Below are 18,621 nucleotides of genomic sequence, written 5' to 3'. Positions count from 1 at the left end.
CCCCTCGCTTAACATCACACTTGAAATCTAAGCCATCGCTTTCAGACAGGATGAACTCGTATTGTCTCACGACCTCTTACAATGTTTTCCATCCAGACCGTTCTAAACAAACACTCGATTCCAACCCTCTAAACCCGTTTGTAGCTCTGGGTGGGGTCATCGTCCTGTTGGACGGAGAACCCCACTATGTGTTAAGACTTTTAGGGAAGATGGTCCGGGTAGATTCGCAGTCTCAGAGTTCCACCGCAGCAAACACACTGAAAGGTTTCATTTTGGGCTTATTCAATCAGATGAACCTTGGTCCACACGTTTGTCGTGTTCCCTGCTCGGCTTGTTCCCTACTTGACTTTTTTTTCAACTAAGGCTTTCTTCTTGACACTCTTCTGTAAAGGACAAATATTTCTCCTACCAATATTAAAACCTGACCTTGAAATTTTTTTCCAAACTGCGAAATAATCTCAGTGGCACAAAGACAAGTCAAAATCAGTCATGGATAATGATAAAAAACATTTATACTGTATCTGTCAGTATCTGAGGAAATTTAAGTGGACTAATCTGATTATCAATAAGGATGCCTTTAGTGGCCTAGTAGTGAAAATTACTAAAGACTTGGGCCCCATTAGTAGCTATGACAATATATACTCGCATCATAAGTGTATGTAGTGTACTTATGGAAATAACTTAAATCAAGACTAAAAACCCTCCTGTTCAGAGTTGCACTTAAACCATAATAAATGGAACACTGACCAACATACTTGATGTGTGTTGAGTGATGGCACTCATCAAAATGTAATGTTTGATACTAGTTTTCTCAATTGTTGATCGTCATGATTTTTTAAATGATTTTGTACTTCAGTGTTTTTATGATGTAAAGCACTCTGAACTACCTTGTTGCTGAAATGTTCTACACAAATAAACATTTGAAAGGTCTAACAATCCAGGTTAACGTCTTAAAGAGCTGCGTTCAACAACATGGAGAGAAGTCATTTCTATAGGATGTCAGGGCCGGGGTGCAGTGTATCAAGGGACAGATTAATCTGAGAAAGAAATCACATGAAATTGCTTTATTTGGGTGAAAAAGCAATCTTAAATATAATACACATTTACATTGATACGGTAATTATTTTTTAACTTTAATCATCATCAGAAAACCAAATATGTTTTCTGACTGCCCAGATTTAGCAGTGAACTGGTTGCAGTTCCTCAACTTTTAGTCATTTTCGTCTTGAAGTGGCTGGAAGATAAAATACATCAGTGTTATTAATAATTTTTCATTTATTTATTTTAATTATGTTAAATATGCACAAGTCTGGGTTCCCACTTTTACAAAATAAACATTTCACAATATCAAATGAAACTTAAAGCTTGCAATATGCAACTTTGATCATTGTTTCTTATATATTTGTTGAAACTATTACTATGTCATGACAGTATGGTATGAGACATAATCTGTGGAAAAAAAATGAGTTCCGCCATCTTCTCCCAGTGCTACCTAGAAACAACCAATCAGAGTGGGTCTTGGTGCTGTCAATCACCCTCCGTCTCCATATGGCGCTGCTCATCCTCACTCTCTACCTTCTCCCCTTGCTCTCTGCTACACTGCAGCTAGCAGACCCTGTAGTGAATGCTCAGGCTAATTAGCATGGCAATGATAACGGCAGATAAACAGTTTTCCTGTAACGGTAAGTTGTTTCTCTGTCATTAGCACATTTAGCAGTGAGTACATGAGAATTAACAACACTAAGCCACTCCTCCTGGCTCTGATTGGTTGTTTTTCTTCAGGAGCCGTGCTTTTCTCCAGACAGCAATAGCAGCTCAGGGAGGAGGTGGAGGAGGGTCATCTTTTGAGAGATTATTTCTCAGTCACAACATGGTATCAGTTTTAACAAATATTTTAAAAGACATTGTTTATAAAAGTTGCATATTTCAGCTTTAAGGACACTATAATTCGACTATAACAAATCAGCTGTTTTTCCTCAGACACCCACCGTGTAAGCTATGTCCCCTGGCCTGGAGTCTGGTCTCTGCCATTGGATGTTGGATAGAATCTTGAGGACGACCAAGCCAAAGGCTATGACTAAAGCCCCTAACGAGTTTCCTAACACACCCTCTGCTGGAATGCTGGAGTACGTGACGTTGCCTCTTCTGTGGAAAGAAGCAGATGTCAAGATTGAACGTCATGATGTCATGTTAAAGGTACAAAGTTTAAAAAGCAACACAAAGAGAACTCACAGGACAAAGAAGAGTTTCTCGTTGATGCCCGAGATGCAGGCGGCGGTGGTGAGCAGCAGGATGCTGCCGCCCAGCCACACGTGGACGGGTTTCAGCAGTTTACGGAGCAATACGGGAGAGCAGGGCAAGAGGAAGCCTGCGAACCCCACCCCCCACTGCCCAAAGGTGGGTCACAAAAGACAAAAAGAAAAGATACCTTAACACTAAAGAAGATGACAAGATATATTTTGTCCCGTTGGAAGCCAGGTACCTGAAGTGCAAAAAGAATAATGGCTGTGATTCCGATCCAGCTGTGTAACGAGTACAGGTTGGGGGTGTTGTTGGCATTGTGGACGTCGAAGACGGCACAGAGTCCCAAGATGGACATGATCAGGGAGCCGAGCATCAGAGCAGCATGAAGCAGCTTCCAGGGGAGTTTATTCTGACCCCAGGTCAGCGGCACGCGGTACACCACAGCTCCTGGAGACAGCACAAGGAACAAAAACAAAACACAGCCATAATTTTTAATAAGGATCATGCCTTTTCAGAGAATACTCCTCCAACGTACGCATCTCGACACGTACGTACCTCGACGCCTACGTTGCTCGATGTGAACCTGCGTACAGGTCCAGTTATAGACTCGCTTTCAGAGGTTCATGTTGAGCTTACAGTGAAACTGATGTGAGCGCATGCATCTTTGTGAACAAAGAGCAACGTGTGCGTTTATCTTATGCATTCTCAATAAGTGTTCCAGCAGCGCTGTGTGTGTTCAAACTTTATCAGGTAGAAAAGTGATTTTCTTTATCGTCTCACAGTGGGAAAGCGCCAGTGTGACAGAGGCAAAGCGACAGGCAGTCGAAGCATGTAGAGTCACACATTTAAAATCTACAAAAACTGATTTAATGGCAACATCTAGTCATATTTTCATATTTCCTGTCAACTTTTAAAATTTTAACCCTGAAACCAGGTGCATGATCAGGGACCTGAGTGGACTGCCCTAACCCGCTCACCATCTGGGTTAGCTTTTCTGGAAGAAACCTAATTGGGTTTATGCAAAAAAAAAAGCTGTTGCTGAAACATGGACATTTTTATTCAGACTGACGTGTACAAAATCAGTTAGCTTCATTCTTTTTTCTCCATCTGCATATCGATAGATGTGACAAGTTTACTGGCATGAAATAGACAGCAAAAAACCTGTATCTTCCCTTTTCTTCCAAACTACTGAGCCTGGTTGGTCATGTCTAAGTCAGTCGCAATAAGCAATTAACCACATTATAAATCATTATAAATTAAAATGAATTCAATTTCCATTCTTAATTGATTGGTTTTTCAAAATAACTAATTTATTGACTTATTGTATTTTCATATTTTATGAATGGCAGTTTTGTTTACAGAGACATAATCTATTTTAGTCATTGTTTTGTATATGGCGTTTTTTTTTATTTACATTTAATTTATTGTTTTTGGTTGTTGTTTTATCTTTGGATATTTAAAATGTCTCCCAGTTCCAGTGTTAAGAGTACTTCACAAAAATCAAGTTTATCGGGCAAAATTACAGTATCTTGTCAATTACTTGAAAATAGTCTCAAGAAATACCATTTGCAACAATAATTACTCTGAGAACTTATTGTTCAGCAAAATTAGTTACTGTGACAGGACAGGCCCAGTCATGTGTTCCTCATGTGTCTGACAGAAGAGTCACACTTCAAATCAATTCAGCTGACTTGAGTAAGATGGGAGACCATTTTGTTCCGACAGAGCTGACTGACCACAGCAACACTGATCCAGCTTCTGAAGGTAAATGGGGAGGTCTTCCTCCCAACTGAATCAGAGACTAAACAATGGCCAATCTATAACTGACACAGAGGTCATGTTTCAACACAGGTTCTATAAAATAAACAGTTTAGGTCTGGAGCTTTAATAGAACTCAGCTAGCTAGCTGAAGCTACATCACACAGCAAAAACCCAGCGTGAAATTCCAGGTTCATCAATATGGAGGAAGGTAGTCAGTGTAGATGAAAAGCCACAGCTTATTGTTTACATGGAAGCTCCAACAGTAAGTCAACACACAGGAGTCATTAAGCGCTGCAGAGAAGAATCAGTCAGACAAGGAAAAGTCAGATTTCTCCCAGAGAAGCTGAGTGGGTTACAGATTCAGCAGCTACCGTTTCACATGTACATTTCTAAGTACAGTCGAGTGCTTAAGACGTAGTGACACCAAGAGGGTGTAAATATAGATATTGCACTAAGAAAAAAAACCCTCACTTTTACTTCCTTAAACATACACTCATTATTAAATCTCAGGAGATTTAATAGTGTAAAATATTTAATGTAAAATATGATAAGAACAAGTTTTGTTCTTGTGATATTTTAGATCTAGTTTCAATTTGGAACATCAATATAATCTACTGATCAAACTCAGTGGAAATTCTGATTTTGTTCTTTTGGTAGAGATACACTTATGGACAGTCTTGTGTTATGGTCATTTTTATGGAAATATGAAGATTTCATTGGGGAGCTAATAATACTAACCCCAACTGTATTCCAATCATCTTGACAGTCCAGCATAACTTTATCCCTAGTCATATATTTTTTAAGCTGAAACAATGGCTTTAGTATTTTGTGGAAATTAACATGCCTTCAACTGTAACAAGAGATTAGTTCCCCTGGCTTTATGGTTGAATTGACCTGTAAGAGTACTTCGTGCTCCCTACTGGTGTTACCCACATGATTCGCTTTGAGCTAAATTGTACCAACTATTGTCCTCAATCAAATCATCAAATCAGCCATGTTCCACAGATAACAACCAGCTACACTCACCGAATCATTATTTGATGTCATGGCCATCATGAGGCTAAGAAAAATGTTAACATCTCTGATATTAAAACCCTCAGTCCTTCTGTATCCTCTGCTTCCCCAAACCCCTGGAAAGCCAAAGTCTGGAGAACCTGGAGACTGCAGGTTCTCCAATCTTTCTTAAGCTATCTTTTGGAACCATAGATCGTTTCCTCTGTCAGTTCTATTCTGCTTTGGCTTAGACCATTTTACCTGACCATTTCCAGATTAATATTGTACTTGGAAACCCAGTTAAAACAGAGCTTTGAATAATCCACAAAATAGGAACTTAAACTGAAGAGCTAACCCAGTGTTGTCACTACAACCTAGCAAAATTGGATCCTTACACACTTCCTCCTTCTGTCAAAGAAGTAGTCTTCAAAGCAAAAAAAGGTACAGTTTAATATGGCTAACAGTGGTATTTTTGTATCAAAAAGACGCCACCAAGTTTTGTAGCAAAAACATTTGCTGCTACACAATTTCCAATGGCGCTCTTCAAGGTTCCTTCTTTGGGACTAACAGTTTTAGAAGTAGTTTCCCCGACTAGGGATTTTGTTCAAGAAACAAAATATTCAACTTAACTGGAGCTGTGGTAAAATGCAGCACATCTGTCACTGAGCACTGCCAATCCACTGGCTGTAAGAAGTTTACTAAAAATCTGAGAGTTCCTGGATGACACAGTCATAACGTACAAATAAAACAAGTTTAATTTTAGATTTATGTTTAACCAGCATGAGACTGTAAAACTAACTTTATGTCAGCATTATGCCTGTGTGTAAGTGTTAATACTCATAAAGGTCAACGCTAGCAGAAGTGCCAACTTCCTGTTGTTAATATTAATTGAATAGCTGATCACATGGTTCCATAGTAAGAGAGATTATCAACCCACACTGTAAAACAGGATGGATGGTACAGGTTCTGCATTTGTGGGGATCAACATCACTGAGGAGTTCCAGCAAAAACACAAAAAAAGTTTTACCACATAACACCTGACACCGTCCTAATACAAAACCCATAATCGTGTGTACTGACTAAATACACCTACAGCATTAAAAGAAGAAACAGAAGTGAGACAGAGAAATGAAACTGCACAATCCAAAACTGTGAAGCTCACCTACCGTAGCCATACAGAACCAGCAGACCCGTCACCATCAGCACCGGGTGCCAGTTGAACTGGAGGCTGGAGCCGTCCCAGGCAAAGCCGCCTCTCCACCGGCTGTTCCACACACACACACACACCACGCAGGCCAGCCCCAGAGCCAAGCACAGCAGGTAGCACAGGTAGAACGTCACAGTGGACCTCATCTGAAAGGCAGAGCAGAGGAAGAACAATGTGAATCACATTTCACCTCACTTTTCAGTTAAAAACTGTCAAAGAGCTGTTTATCAGAAACAAGCACGGATGTGTCAGCAGTCCTCAACAAGCAGTTCCCCCCAGGTTGTGGTAAACAAACCAGTTTCTCCATTAAAGATAAGAGGGATAACCTTACCTCGACAACAGCCACTGGGTTGTCTGATAGCAGTGCGCACACGCCACACTACTGTACCATCTGCGAACTTAGCTCCACGTTATGTAGGAGTTACTGTAGTCCCTCCCCGCCCTGAGTTTGCTCAGACACTCACACAGCCAGTCGGGATCGTTTTGTTTTTCTGCGGCGAAGTTTCGTTTTCGCCGTCTGTGCTGAGGCTGACGAGGGGGAAACGTTCAAAGGCGTAGGGGAATGAGCCGGGGCAGTCGGGAGATTGAGTACCATTCCGCTCCATCTTCTGCAATCGCGAGACAGGTGGCGGTACAGATGGAAGGATAAGAAAAGAGCACCGTGTTTTTACAAACACAGAAACCACCCCACTTTTAGATTCAGAGAAGTCGAAAATAATATCTCTAAAAGTTCCAGGAAGGAACTCCTGCTAAAAAGCTTCCAAACAAACAGAAAACACACAGACAGGCGCTTAAGTGTTAATATTTAACCACTGGCTGCGCGTCGTCTTCAATAAAGATGTCTTATCGACGTGCCAGGCACGAGGGAACCTCTAATTTTCCAGTTTTCCAAATTAAAGTTAATAAAAGACTAACCTTAAACCCGTTTCACTGTGTCTCATTTACAGACAAATTGGCCAGCTGACAATCAAAAGGGGTGAAGAATTCAGCCCAGGTGTGAAGGAAACACTGGACTACTTTCATTTCAGGGGAAAAAAACACCCTCACCTTTCCCGTTTCCGTATTGCCAGCGCAAGTCACTGTGGGAGGTGTGGTTTTATCTGCCATAGGCTGGTCCGACAACCTGACCTGGTACATACTTTGTTATCTAAACCCAGGGGTGAAAGTAGCTTTAAATTCTTGGGGGTACTATGACAAAATATATATATAGATATAGGTATATATCTATATATATTAGAGGTGTGCTGATCGATCGGCCACCGATCATAATCGGCCGATTTCCGTGAAAAAGTGTATGATCGGTGATTGCCGATCACGGTCTCATGTTGCCGATCACACAAACCGATCACCTGCATCTCATTTCGTAGCCTGCCTGTGCAGCTGGTCTCCTCTTTCCTTCACTCTGCGCAAACGCGCAGCAACAAATCCTAAGTGATGTGGAACTATAGCTCACTGAGTGAATGGGGAAGTTTGCTGTTGTAGCAGAAAATTGAAGCACGTGGGGTGAAACACGTCAAAGTGCATCTACACGACGAATCTAATATGGCATAAAACAATGCCATACTTGACGGAGTTTGGCTACATCGAGGCTCACTGCAGTAAAAAAGACATATGGAGGATCAGATAGCAGGTAAAGCAGCGCAGAGCTACAAACACTCACCAGGATTAGCATGACGGTCAGAAAGCTAAACAAATAACCCGCAAAATAATTTAAGTCTTCGAGCTGCGATGTAAGAAGCTGGTTCTGCTCTCGCTGTTGAACCGCTGCTACGCTACAGGTAGTAATATTTGACAGACAGAGCGCCGCTTCTGCTCCACCTGGTAGTGACTCTCACACCGAACCTCTGCTTAAAGCTGCAGCGCATAACTTAAAAATATATACACTGCTCAAAAACATAAAGGGAACACTTTAACATTTAAGTGAACACTGAAGTGTTCCCTTTATTTTTTTGAGCAGTATATTTTACATACTATTAAAACTTTTGCTGTCCTAACATGAGACAGATAATCTCTAAAAAAAAAAAATCGATCTCCTCCCTGCTCTGCATAATTACTCCGCTCAGTCAGAAACAGCCACTCAGAACTAGCAGTAATCAGCTAGCCGCCATGCTATCAGGAAGTTTTCATTCAGTAACTCTGGATTGTTTATTGTAATGGATCCTGTATTTGCCTTTGAATGTTAAGTTTTATACTTGGAATTTTTTGGCAATGTTGAGAGGTTTTATTTTGACTCTTTGCATTATTTAGCCTCTTCAGAGTCTTCATATGTTTTCAGTCTGTTAAATATAGTATTACCGATAGCAGTACAATTTGCACAATGCTTGTTTTGTTTTTTTCTTGGAAAAAGTTATTAAAAATAAGTTTTTGTCTAAATTAAGGTGAATGGGTGATTGGAATCGGAAGGAAAAAACCTGATCGGCACATCTCCTATATATATATATATATATATATATATATATATATATATATATATATATATATATATATATATGACCAAAATAAATAAATAAATAAATATATAGAGAGAGAGAGAGAGAGAGAGAGCTTCTTTGTGTGCTTTGGAGTTTCTGTGCTGATTAAATCTTTGCGAAGCGATAACAGCTGGTAGCTCTTGAATTGCTACAAAATAAATCTGTATTTCCTCCTTCAGCCCACTTGCTGCAATGTTGACACCTTGAGATGTCATGAGACCTAAATCCTGAACATCATGGCATGGAGTGGATCCCAGTTTTCCATGTCTGGTTTATAACCATTCATTTTAGCTTTTAAACTGGTTCTATTGATCCTGTGTCCAGACAGAGGGATAATCAGAAGCCTATTATCATGACCTGTTTGTTCTGAAGATCCTGCAGCTTCCACTTCTCTTCCTAACATGGCGCCTCCTCACCCTGACTCTCATAGGAGGAACCACAGAGCTCTGTTAGGTTAAAAACACATCTTCTGAAGTTGGGATATTTTTCTTCCAACAGGTTCCAGAGGAATCACCTCAATCCAGATGTTGGACTGGATTTTATTTCAATGCCTTTTGTAAATATTAGCTTCTCATTTTCAACAGTGGATATATAAAGGTTGAAAAAGGTTATCTTTTTGGAGAAAATCTCATCAACATCAACATTTCCACTAAATAAGAGGCAAAAATGTGTTTGATAAAGGAAAAGCCTCTCAGACTCTGAGCCTGACAGAACCAAACTATTTTTTTATATTAGACAATTAATTTAATTTCACATAATTATCACGGTAGAAGCCATTTGTTTAAATACCTAATGAAACATATTTACTGTGTTTGATGTTTGTTGTAAATGACTTATACTCACAAACAACGAGGTAATTAGTCCAAGTTTGTCGTTTATTGAACGTTCAGAAACTACAGCGGCTGTGATGAGCCACAGCAAAGTTAAACAAAGTTAAAACAACCTGAACAGGTGATCAAGTCGAAACCACTCGCACATTTTTATTCTCTCTCTCCCTGTCATTTAAACACACCCGTTGCCGTGGCAACCGCCTGCGCTCCACAAGCCGACCAGAGATTGAAAACAAAACATTCAGTCCGTTACGATATCAGGTTTTCAGGCTTGATATTTATTTTTGCGATCATTAATAAGCCTCCCTGAACACAGCGGTGGTTGATTAGTTCATTTTAAACTCCTGATCTGCTAGTTATTTTGGTAATGGAACCGAAACGCACAGAATTGTGCAACACCTTGTTAAAACAATAATTACTGAGATTATTATTGTTGTTGGGTCATTAATTTTTAATTTTTGTTTTATTTATTTTTGTTGTTGTTGTTCTTTCATAAAGTTATGAACGTTTTAAGCGAGTTAGAGGAGGACGTTCTGGTCTCAGCCTCCTGGCGCCGTTCAGTTTGTCACCTAATGCCGAGATCGACTCAAAACCTTCCACGATCAACGTATTGCACCGCTGCTCTAACAAAGCACGAACAGTTCAGAAACAATATGAAATGGGAAAAAAGCGATTTATTAACTGATTAAGTCGTGTTTTAGATTGTTTTTGAAAAACTAATCAGTCACGGCTGATTAGTGGGTGAACTCACAGCTGCACAGTGAACCCATTCATTTCTTACAGCAGACAGCTGCTCCCCTCTCTTGCAGGTACTGCGTATCCCCCGCTAAATCTTTTAGGGGTACGCAGTACCCTGCCGCACCCCCTTACTTTCACCCCTGTCTAAACCTGAGTTTATTTATAAAATTCAAGGGATGAGCTGCAGCCCTCCAGTCTGCACTGTTCAAATTAAAATCATTCATTATGTAAATAAATCAAACAGTGGACCATCAGAATACTAATGTTATTATAAAGTAATAGAGAGGAAGGCAGTTGAACAGACGGGCATAGATCCCATCTCATTATTGGGGTGGGGGGGGCACAAACAGGGAAATTCTTTAAGAGCAATTTTGGGGGGGTCGGCAAAACTACAGTAAAATGTGGTTTAAATTTTTATTGTTCAAGCTGCACCATCAAAATGACAAGTAAGTAGAAATGAATAACAAAAGTGTTCATTCATTCATTCATTCATTCATTTTCTTTACACTCCTTAGTGGGGTCGGGAGGGTTGCTGGTGCCTATCTCCAGCTATCGTTCCGGGCGAGAGGCAGGGTCACCCTGGACAGGTCGCCAGTCTGTCGCAGGTCACCTGCTGAGACCCATAGAAGTCAAACTAAGATTCAAATGTTGCTTAGATATGAGTTTGGTTCAGAGTCACAGATCTAATCTCTGCTACACCTTTACAAAAACAAGGCTCTGACTAAAATCAAGTTTTAATAAGTAACTCCACTTAATAAAATTCCTCATAAATATTTATTTATTGCAGTGGTTCTCAATACAAGTGATGTGTTATTTAAATCATAACTTAAGTTGCTTTAAACTTTTATTTTTGGGGGGATTTTTTCATGTTACAACCTATAAATATGTAGGAATTGAATATTTGGGAAGTATCATAACTTAAACTTAAAGGTTAGCACCAGAGTTTTCTAGAAAAATATTCAGATTTTATTGTGTGATTTCAAAGGCTCTACGTTGAAGATGGTAAGAAATAAAGGCAAACCTTATGTTGTTTAACTGCCAGTAGCCCCTCTGCTCTCGGCTCCCACACTGAGCTGTCGGCTAACGCTCAGCCGCTCCCTCCCGTTTCAAACTCTTCTTATTAAAGTAAGAGTTATAGAGCTAAATATAATTTAAATATTGGCTACCTTCGACAGAAGAAGGAACCAAGTCTATGAAAGCAATATAGCAGTTTAGCTAGTTTTGATTTCCAAGGTATAAGCTGTCAGTTTATCATGATTCAGATAAGGAAATGAAATAACGAACTGTTTATTGTCAATGTGTTTCTTCCTATTGAGCAGTGAAAGTAAATAAAATGTGTTACATGTCTTTTGCTTTAAGTATTTACTTACTGGTTATTGCTGCAGAGCCACAGCAACCGTAAGCTCCTCACTTCAGTGGTTCTAACGGACCTTGTGCCATTCAGCAGCTCAGCTGTTGCTCTTCCTTCACTTTGGACTGAACCATTGTTCTAACATTAGTGGGGGGGGAAGGGGAGACCTAAAATGAATTCTTAGATGGCATTTACGCAAACGGTTGAACATATTGAATGAGTTCATCCTCCCAACGCTGCTGCGCTGGGATCTCTGTGAACGGAAGTCACTCAGCATTTCTCTGTTGCCTTTCAGCTCCACCTGGAGGTAATGTCATGTAACTGTCTAAAGACTAAAGTCAAAGATATTTCCACTTCAACCATAGCCGGCTGAAGTGCGTTATGGGGTAAAAGTTTGATACAATATTTCATATTTTATATTTAATAAAATATGAATAAATATAAAGTACATAAAACAAAAACAATAAAAATATCTAAGTTAATAAAACAACACCTGTGGCTCTTCAGAGAAGTTATTTTCTTTTAACAAAATAGCTTAAGCTCTGCCAGATTGTACAGAAACCCAACGCAATCTTGTTTCATGGCGGAAGGATCTGGATGGTATTTATTGGACTGGCTCAATGTTCACACCTATTTCACAGGACATAGTGTGTAAAGACAGAGGTTCTCCTCTGATGCTACCTCCTGAACCTACAAGGTTCCACAAGGTTCCTGGGCCCATTATTATTTTTCTTTTATATTATTCCACTTGCTGGCATTATCCTTCCTTTTTTGATATTTCCTGTAACATCTATGTCAATGACATACAGCTGTATTTCTGGTTTAAAGCACAGTACTAGTTCCACTGGGAGATTATTTCACTTATAAAAAGACATTTTTCCTATTAGTAAAATGATATACCAAATAAACTGACACCTTTTCATCAATATTAAACTATTATTGACTTAAAACAAGCTTCTTCGTCTTACTGAAATGTCACTTGTAACTTAGTTTTGTCTTATTTCAAGGGTACTATATTTGTACTTAGAAACTAGACCATATATACTTTGTAAGACTTTGTGCAATGCAGCAGCACAGTTCCCAAAACTCCATCTCTCTCAGAACCCCGCTGAAACCGACACCAGGCTTATTGAGTTGTGGAATAAATTCAGTCCTGAAGCAGAGTACAAAGTGGAGGCCAGAATCTGGGCTGTTGATCTGTTGTCAGTAAGCAGAAGGCTGACTCTGCAAATCAAGCATCCGCCAACTTCCTTTCACCCCGAGAAAGTCATCATGAATTCTGTCACAGCTACCTTCTACACTCGCCTATTTATCCCCAGCAGGGTTTCACATCAGTCTAACAAACTCAGCCTGCGCCGGAGAGATCGGTTCCTTTTTCTGGGGACAGTGAGTAATATTATTCAACCTCTTAAAGCTTCGTGATTTAGAGTCCTAAGTTTCGCAGAAGAGACCTGAGGTGAAAATTGAATAGTGCAACCTCTCTACCTCCTCTTCATCATCACTGATTAACAGCTGTTTTATCCCTGTCCTCCTTGGCCTGAATGGAGTGATCATGGCTGCCTCCATCACAATCAGCTGCTATTCATGCGGCATCGCTCAGAAGTACCCAGCAACCTTCAGAAGCAGCACTTCTCCTGGTGTGGGGAGAACTGAGAGGTAATCCAAGAACAAATCAAATTTATCCTTGATGCATGCATGTAGGCACAATAATTAGGAAAATGGAATTTGAAACTGGTTTGTGTGCATGTGTGTGTAACACAGTACTAACAGTGCCCTCCTATGTTACGACTTTTGTTCTTGTAGCCACTGGAAACAACTTGAGAGTGATTTAATCTAAGGAGCCAACTGCAGTCTGCATCCTTGATTTAATCCCAGAGGTCCGATTGGCTCCTTGGTTCACACTCCCAGGGTTTTGGGTTTTTGCCCTCAGATCCATGAAGATGCAGACAGCTGAGTCGAGGGGTAAGGGGTCGTTTTGAGGGTTTTATTATTGCCAATGAAGACTTTAGAGAGGCAGCTGGGCTTCTTCAGGTCCACTAATCACAGGAAACTACAGTCTAACTAAGAAACAGTAGTGGAAAATGATTTTAGCGCCAAGTCAATTATGCTTTATGGCCACTTGAGGGCGCAGCAGAATGGTGGAAACAGCGGTTCAGACTAATTGCAGTGTCCTCCGAAAGTATTCACACCCTCTTTTTACTTTTTCACATTATGTGAGGTTACCACCTGAAATTGTAACGGATTTAATGTGCCTGACCAACACAAAAAAGTGAATAATTGTAAAGCAGAAAGTTAAAGAGAGGTCTATGATGTATGCTTTGTATCTTGTTATTCCCTCATGGAAAACATTCTCGGAGTGTTCCTTTTGTACTTTCCTGCATGTTTGAGAAATCGTTTAATCTCCCAAGGCAACCTTTCTGGGCTTCCTAAACGCTTGCTCTGACTGAGCACTGCCTTTTCCACACAGATTCTCCTCAGAGCTGCAGTCTCACAGAGCATCGCTCCCCTGTGACTACCCCTCCTGCAGAAGTGAATAAGAAGTATCAGTGTCAGTAACTGGTTTTGGCTTTACAGGTTCTTTATTTGGTATTGGATCCAAGGGAGAAAATCCCATTTCGTTATTGGGGGACCATAAATAGGGAAATTTCTTAAGAGCAATTTTTTTTGGGGGGAGGGGGAAGGGGTTGCATTGCATTTTCTCAATGAACAACCTGTTGAGACCCAACTTTCTCAAATGCCTCCAGGTGATGTTCCTATTTTTTACGGCGATCCATTGCATTTTCGTTCCTTCATGAGAGCTTTCAATCCTTCTATTGAAACAAGGACTGAGAGCCCTGCTGATGAACTGTACTAATTAGAGCAGTATACAAGAGGTGAAGTCAGAGATCTTGTTCGGAGCTGTCAACACATGCAACCACACAGAGGTCTTCAGGAAGCAATGAGGCTGCTACAAATCCAATATGGAAATGAGATTCTGATTGCTTCAGTTTACATGAACAAGGCCTTACAGTGGCCTCAAATTAAGCCTGAAGATGGAAAGTCATTGAGTTCTTTTTCTCTTTTCCTCACAAGTTGTTATAATGCTATGAAAGACATTGACTACTTGGATGAGATGGACAATCCTGTTAACATAAGAATCTTGACATCCAAACTACCATGTAAGATTCGAGAAAAATGGGCAGCACACACATTTGGACTACAAGAAAAATGTAAAAAAAAAAAAAAAAGCCAAGTTCACAGACTTGGTGAGGTTCATTGACAAACAAGCTCGACTGGTGACAGATCCATTCTTTGGAAATATAAACCCCTCTCAACTGGCAGAAAAATGAGAAAAAAGAAAGACACAGATCAAAAGTGTAAAAGGAGATGGCATCAAGAAAAGTAGCTTTGCAACAGACATAACCTGTAAAAAAAAAACCACAATTAAAGCTACTAAAACTCAATCAGAAAGAGCTACAAACAGCACTGCTTTTTCAATGCCATGTCTGTTCTGCAAAATGAATCACACATTTGAAATGTGTAGCACTTTCAGAGAAAAACCCCACAAAGGTAGAATTTTTGAAGAAATCTGGACTTTACTTCAGCTGTTTGGTCAGAGGACATCTTAGCAACGAATGCAAATGAAAGATGTCATGTCAGTTTTGTGCTCAAGAACATCCAAGTCTGCTTCATGTTTTATGACTTGAAGAAAATTAACCTGAAACAACCAGTGATGAAAATGAACCATAGGTCTCATCAAGTGCTCTTACCTCAGTGCTTAAGGAAAATGATTTGACTGGGGATAAAGATAGTATTCTTGCAATAGTGCCTGTAAGAATCAAATCAAAGAAAAGTCTAAAAATGGTTGAAACTTATACCTTTATTGACCCAGGGAGTTCTGGTACTTTTTGTACTGAAGATTTAGCAAGACAGCTCAATCTCACAGGCAGAAAAACAACAATTTTAACTATGAATAAACAGTCCAGCGTTGATAGCTACATGTTGACTGACCTGAAAATGAGTGGTCTGGAAGGATGTATCTTTATCGACTTGCCAAAAGTATTCACGAAAAAGGAGATACCAGTGAACAAAGCAAACATCCCTCTGCAGGGAGAACTGGATCAGTGGGCATACCTGAAGGACGTGAGTCTTTTGATCGGAAACAATGCATACAAGGCCATGGAACCCTGGAAAGTGATAAACAGCCTGGATAGCAGACCATATGCAGTGAGAACACCACTCAGTTGGATAATAAATGGACCCCTTAGAGAACCCAATAGAGCCTGCTCAGAAATGGAAAAGCAACAACAGGTTACTGTTCCCTGAAAGAAACTGTTGGATCTACAAGATGCAGAAAAGGCAGTTGTTCAGTATAGTCAATGCCAACGGTTTCCAGAAGAAATCTCATCTCTACAGTGAGATCTATAAATTAGATCCTCTCCTCATTTATAACACACTGAGAGTTGGTGGCAGACTTTGCAATTCAGCCATGCCTGAAGAGGCTGTGCATCCTGCTATTCTCTCAAAAGACATGCACATATCAAGACTTATTCTCAGGAATATTCATGAGCAATCAGGACACAGTGGAAGAAACTATGTGCTTTCTCAACTACGACAGAAATATTGGATTCCTAAGGCACATTCAGCAGCAAGGAAATTGCTTTCAAACTGTGCTGTTTGTCGAAAGCTTCATGGGAAACCAGGAGAACAAAAAATGTCTGACTTACCACAAGATTGAGTTTTGCCTGATTCACCACCCTTCATACATGTGTCGATTTATTTGGACCAATCGAAATAAAGAGAGGACGTAGTAACATTAAAAGATATGGTGTCCTATTTACATGCCTTGCGATCAGCTATGCATATAGAAGAGGCTCATTCACTGGACACAGACTATTGTATACATGCAATAAGGAGATGTATGTGTCAAAGAGGACATGTCCTGGTGCTTCGCTCAGACAATGGCACTAACTTTGTTGGTGCCGAAAGACAGTTGTGCAAGTCTATTGAGCAGTGGAACCAATCAAAAATTGAAGATACACTGAGACAAAAAGGAATTCAGTGGATATTTAATCCACCAAGCGGCTCTCATCATGGTGGAGTTTGGGAGAGGCAGGTTTGAACTGTGAGGAGTGCTGAGCTCTGTGCTGAAACAGCAGATGCTTGATGATGAAGGTCTCCAAACGGTGCTCTATGAGGCTGAAGCCATCATTAATGCAAGACCCATAACAGGTGTTTCAGGTGATCCTAATAACATTGAACCACTGACTCCAAACCATTTGCTGTTACTGAAAAAACAACCTCTTTTACCAGCTGGACTATTTCAACAGGCAGATCTCTATGCTCGCAGAAGATGGAGGCAGTCTCAGTACATTGCTGACCAATTCTAGACTTTTCCAAAATATGAAGTCGCACAGCCCTCATGGATGGATAGATGGATGGATCACGACAGATTTTCTGGCCTGCACTCCCTGTCTCACTACTTTTTGCTTTTTTGTAGGTAGCTTAAACACTGAAAAAGAAGAAAAACTTGATCCAGAGGAATCCTCCAAAGCCCTACAACCAAGGAAAATAGCAAAATTTTTCTACTTAGAATTACACAATTTTAGAGTAAATACAAGAAAATAGCTTTCTTGATGCATTCCAGCACATCCAAAAGCTGGAATAGGGAGATTTTTTTTTAAATTGAAAGGAACTGCTCATGGAATCAGCGTGACTCCGCCACAGCAATGTATAGCCTGAATATTCAATGTCAAGCACATTTATATTTGATGTAATGAAGTATAATATGGGCCCTGAGCAGCCACGCTCTACACCTTTATTACAAGCGAACCAAATCACCTTTCTTGAGCGGTAATTTGGCTGCTACGGCGGACAGCCACGACGGAACGCTTAATAATATTCTCAGACAACATTAGTTTGATGAATGAGAGTCAGAAGGCTGATTTGTTACAGCGGAGGCATCATTTAACAGAAGGCTAGTGTGACACCTCTATTAAAGACTAGGAGTGCGCACCGTAGGGCTGCTCTCTGAAATGACGGACACGGCGAGCCCATCAGCATTCATTATGGTAATGTTAGAAAAAGACACTTGTCTTCAGAGTAAATGAACACCAAGCGCAGCTCACCGCTCAACCCGCCGAATAAAGAATGAAGGGCAAAATGAGGCAGCGGGCTGCCGACACTATTGACGAGTGAAACCGAGTCGGAGCAGCTTGTGAGACCAGATTAATACACGGATGTAGCATTTATGACAGATCAAAGCAGGTTGACGCCAGGTCCTCCCTCCAGACAAAAGGGCCGCATTAGCTTCTAGTCATAGCTTGAGAGGTTTTTCTACAGAAAGCTCTGCGGGCTCAGCAGGTCCCTACATGTCCACCTGCTGAGTCACTGCCTGCTGCCGCCGGGGTGGAGGGTGGACAATGCCGAACTCTGCAATGCACGTGCAGCTGTGGAGGGTACGCTAAAGGTCACATAATGAGGAAGTGCTCTGCATGTGGCCAGTGTCACTTATAATTCTGTTCAGTATTCATGAATTTATCAAAGGACTAGTGGGGTCTGAAACCTTTACAACCTAAAGAGCCATCTTTTCCTCGCTAGCCAGCAAAATAAAACTCATTCAGAGCTATAACTGTAACATGACTATATAAAATTTTGTCATTTTAAAGAACCACCATTTTATTTTTATCTTTAAGATTTAAAGATGAAAACATGTAAGTAAAGGATGTCTTTTTCATGGGGTGAAATATGACAAAAAAGAACAAATACCCTAATCTAATGACAGGATCTAAAATAATTACTGCACATAAAAAACACAAAGTCATAGTATTTAGTTTCTAGTGCAAATATCTTAGTACACCTAAATGGACAAAACATACAAGTAACTTTTCAGCAAGATGCAACAGCTTGGTATAAGTCAATAATTCCAAAAATATTGATTAAAAAAGTACTAGTTCAACTGGTAGATTATTTCACTTATAATGGGAAAAATGTCTCGCAAGGGAAATCTGCCAGTGGAAATATTGCTCTTTTAGATATAAACAAAAA

The 18,621-nt window shown here is 40.2% G+C and overlaps 1 protein-coding gene across 4 annotated transcripts; it reads right to left on the bottom strand.

The window, feature by feature from the left end:
- Positions 1-1,049: 1,049 nt before the first annotated feature.
- On the bottom strand, positions 1,050-11,722 carry cyb561a3a (cytochrome b561 family, member A3a). Of its 4 annotated transcripts, none has more exons than XM_081611280.1 (7): positions 11,615-11,708; positions 6,670-6,813; positions 6,165-6,351; positions 2,483-2,691; positions 2,233-2,387; positions 1,989-2,145; positions 1,050-1,234 (listed from the first exon to the last, which is right to left on the bottom strand). In XM_081611280.1, the coding sequence occupies exons 2-7, from the start codon at positions 6,808-6,810 to the stop codon at positions 1,211-1,213; spliced, it is 873 nt and encodes a 290-aa protein (XP_081467406.1). In that variant the 5' UTR covers positions 6,811-6,813; positions 11,615-11,708; the 3' UTR covers positions 1,050-1,210. The 4 variants fall into 4 exon arrangements, with proteins under 4 accessions (XP_081467406.1, XP_008415531.1, XP_081467407.1 ...); XM_008417309.3 differs by lacking the exon at positions 11,615-11,708 and adding an exon at positions 7,121-7,260; XM_081611281.1 differs by lacking the exon at positions 6,670-6,813 and having other exon boundaries at positions 11,615-11,722.
- Positions 11,723-18,621: the final 6,899 nt, after the last annotated feature.

The sequence above is a fragment of the Poecilia reticulata genome, chromosome 9, assembly GCF_904066995.2.
Source record: "Poecilia reticulata chromosome 9, P_reticulata-male-v2, whole genome shotgun sequence".
NCBI lineage: Eukaryota > Metazoa > Chordata > Actinopteri > Cyprinodontiformes > Poeciliidae > Poecilia > Poecilia reticulata.
Note: the sequence above shows the minus strand (reverse complement) of the source record. Positions and strands in the feature narration are given on the sequence as shown.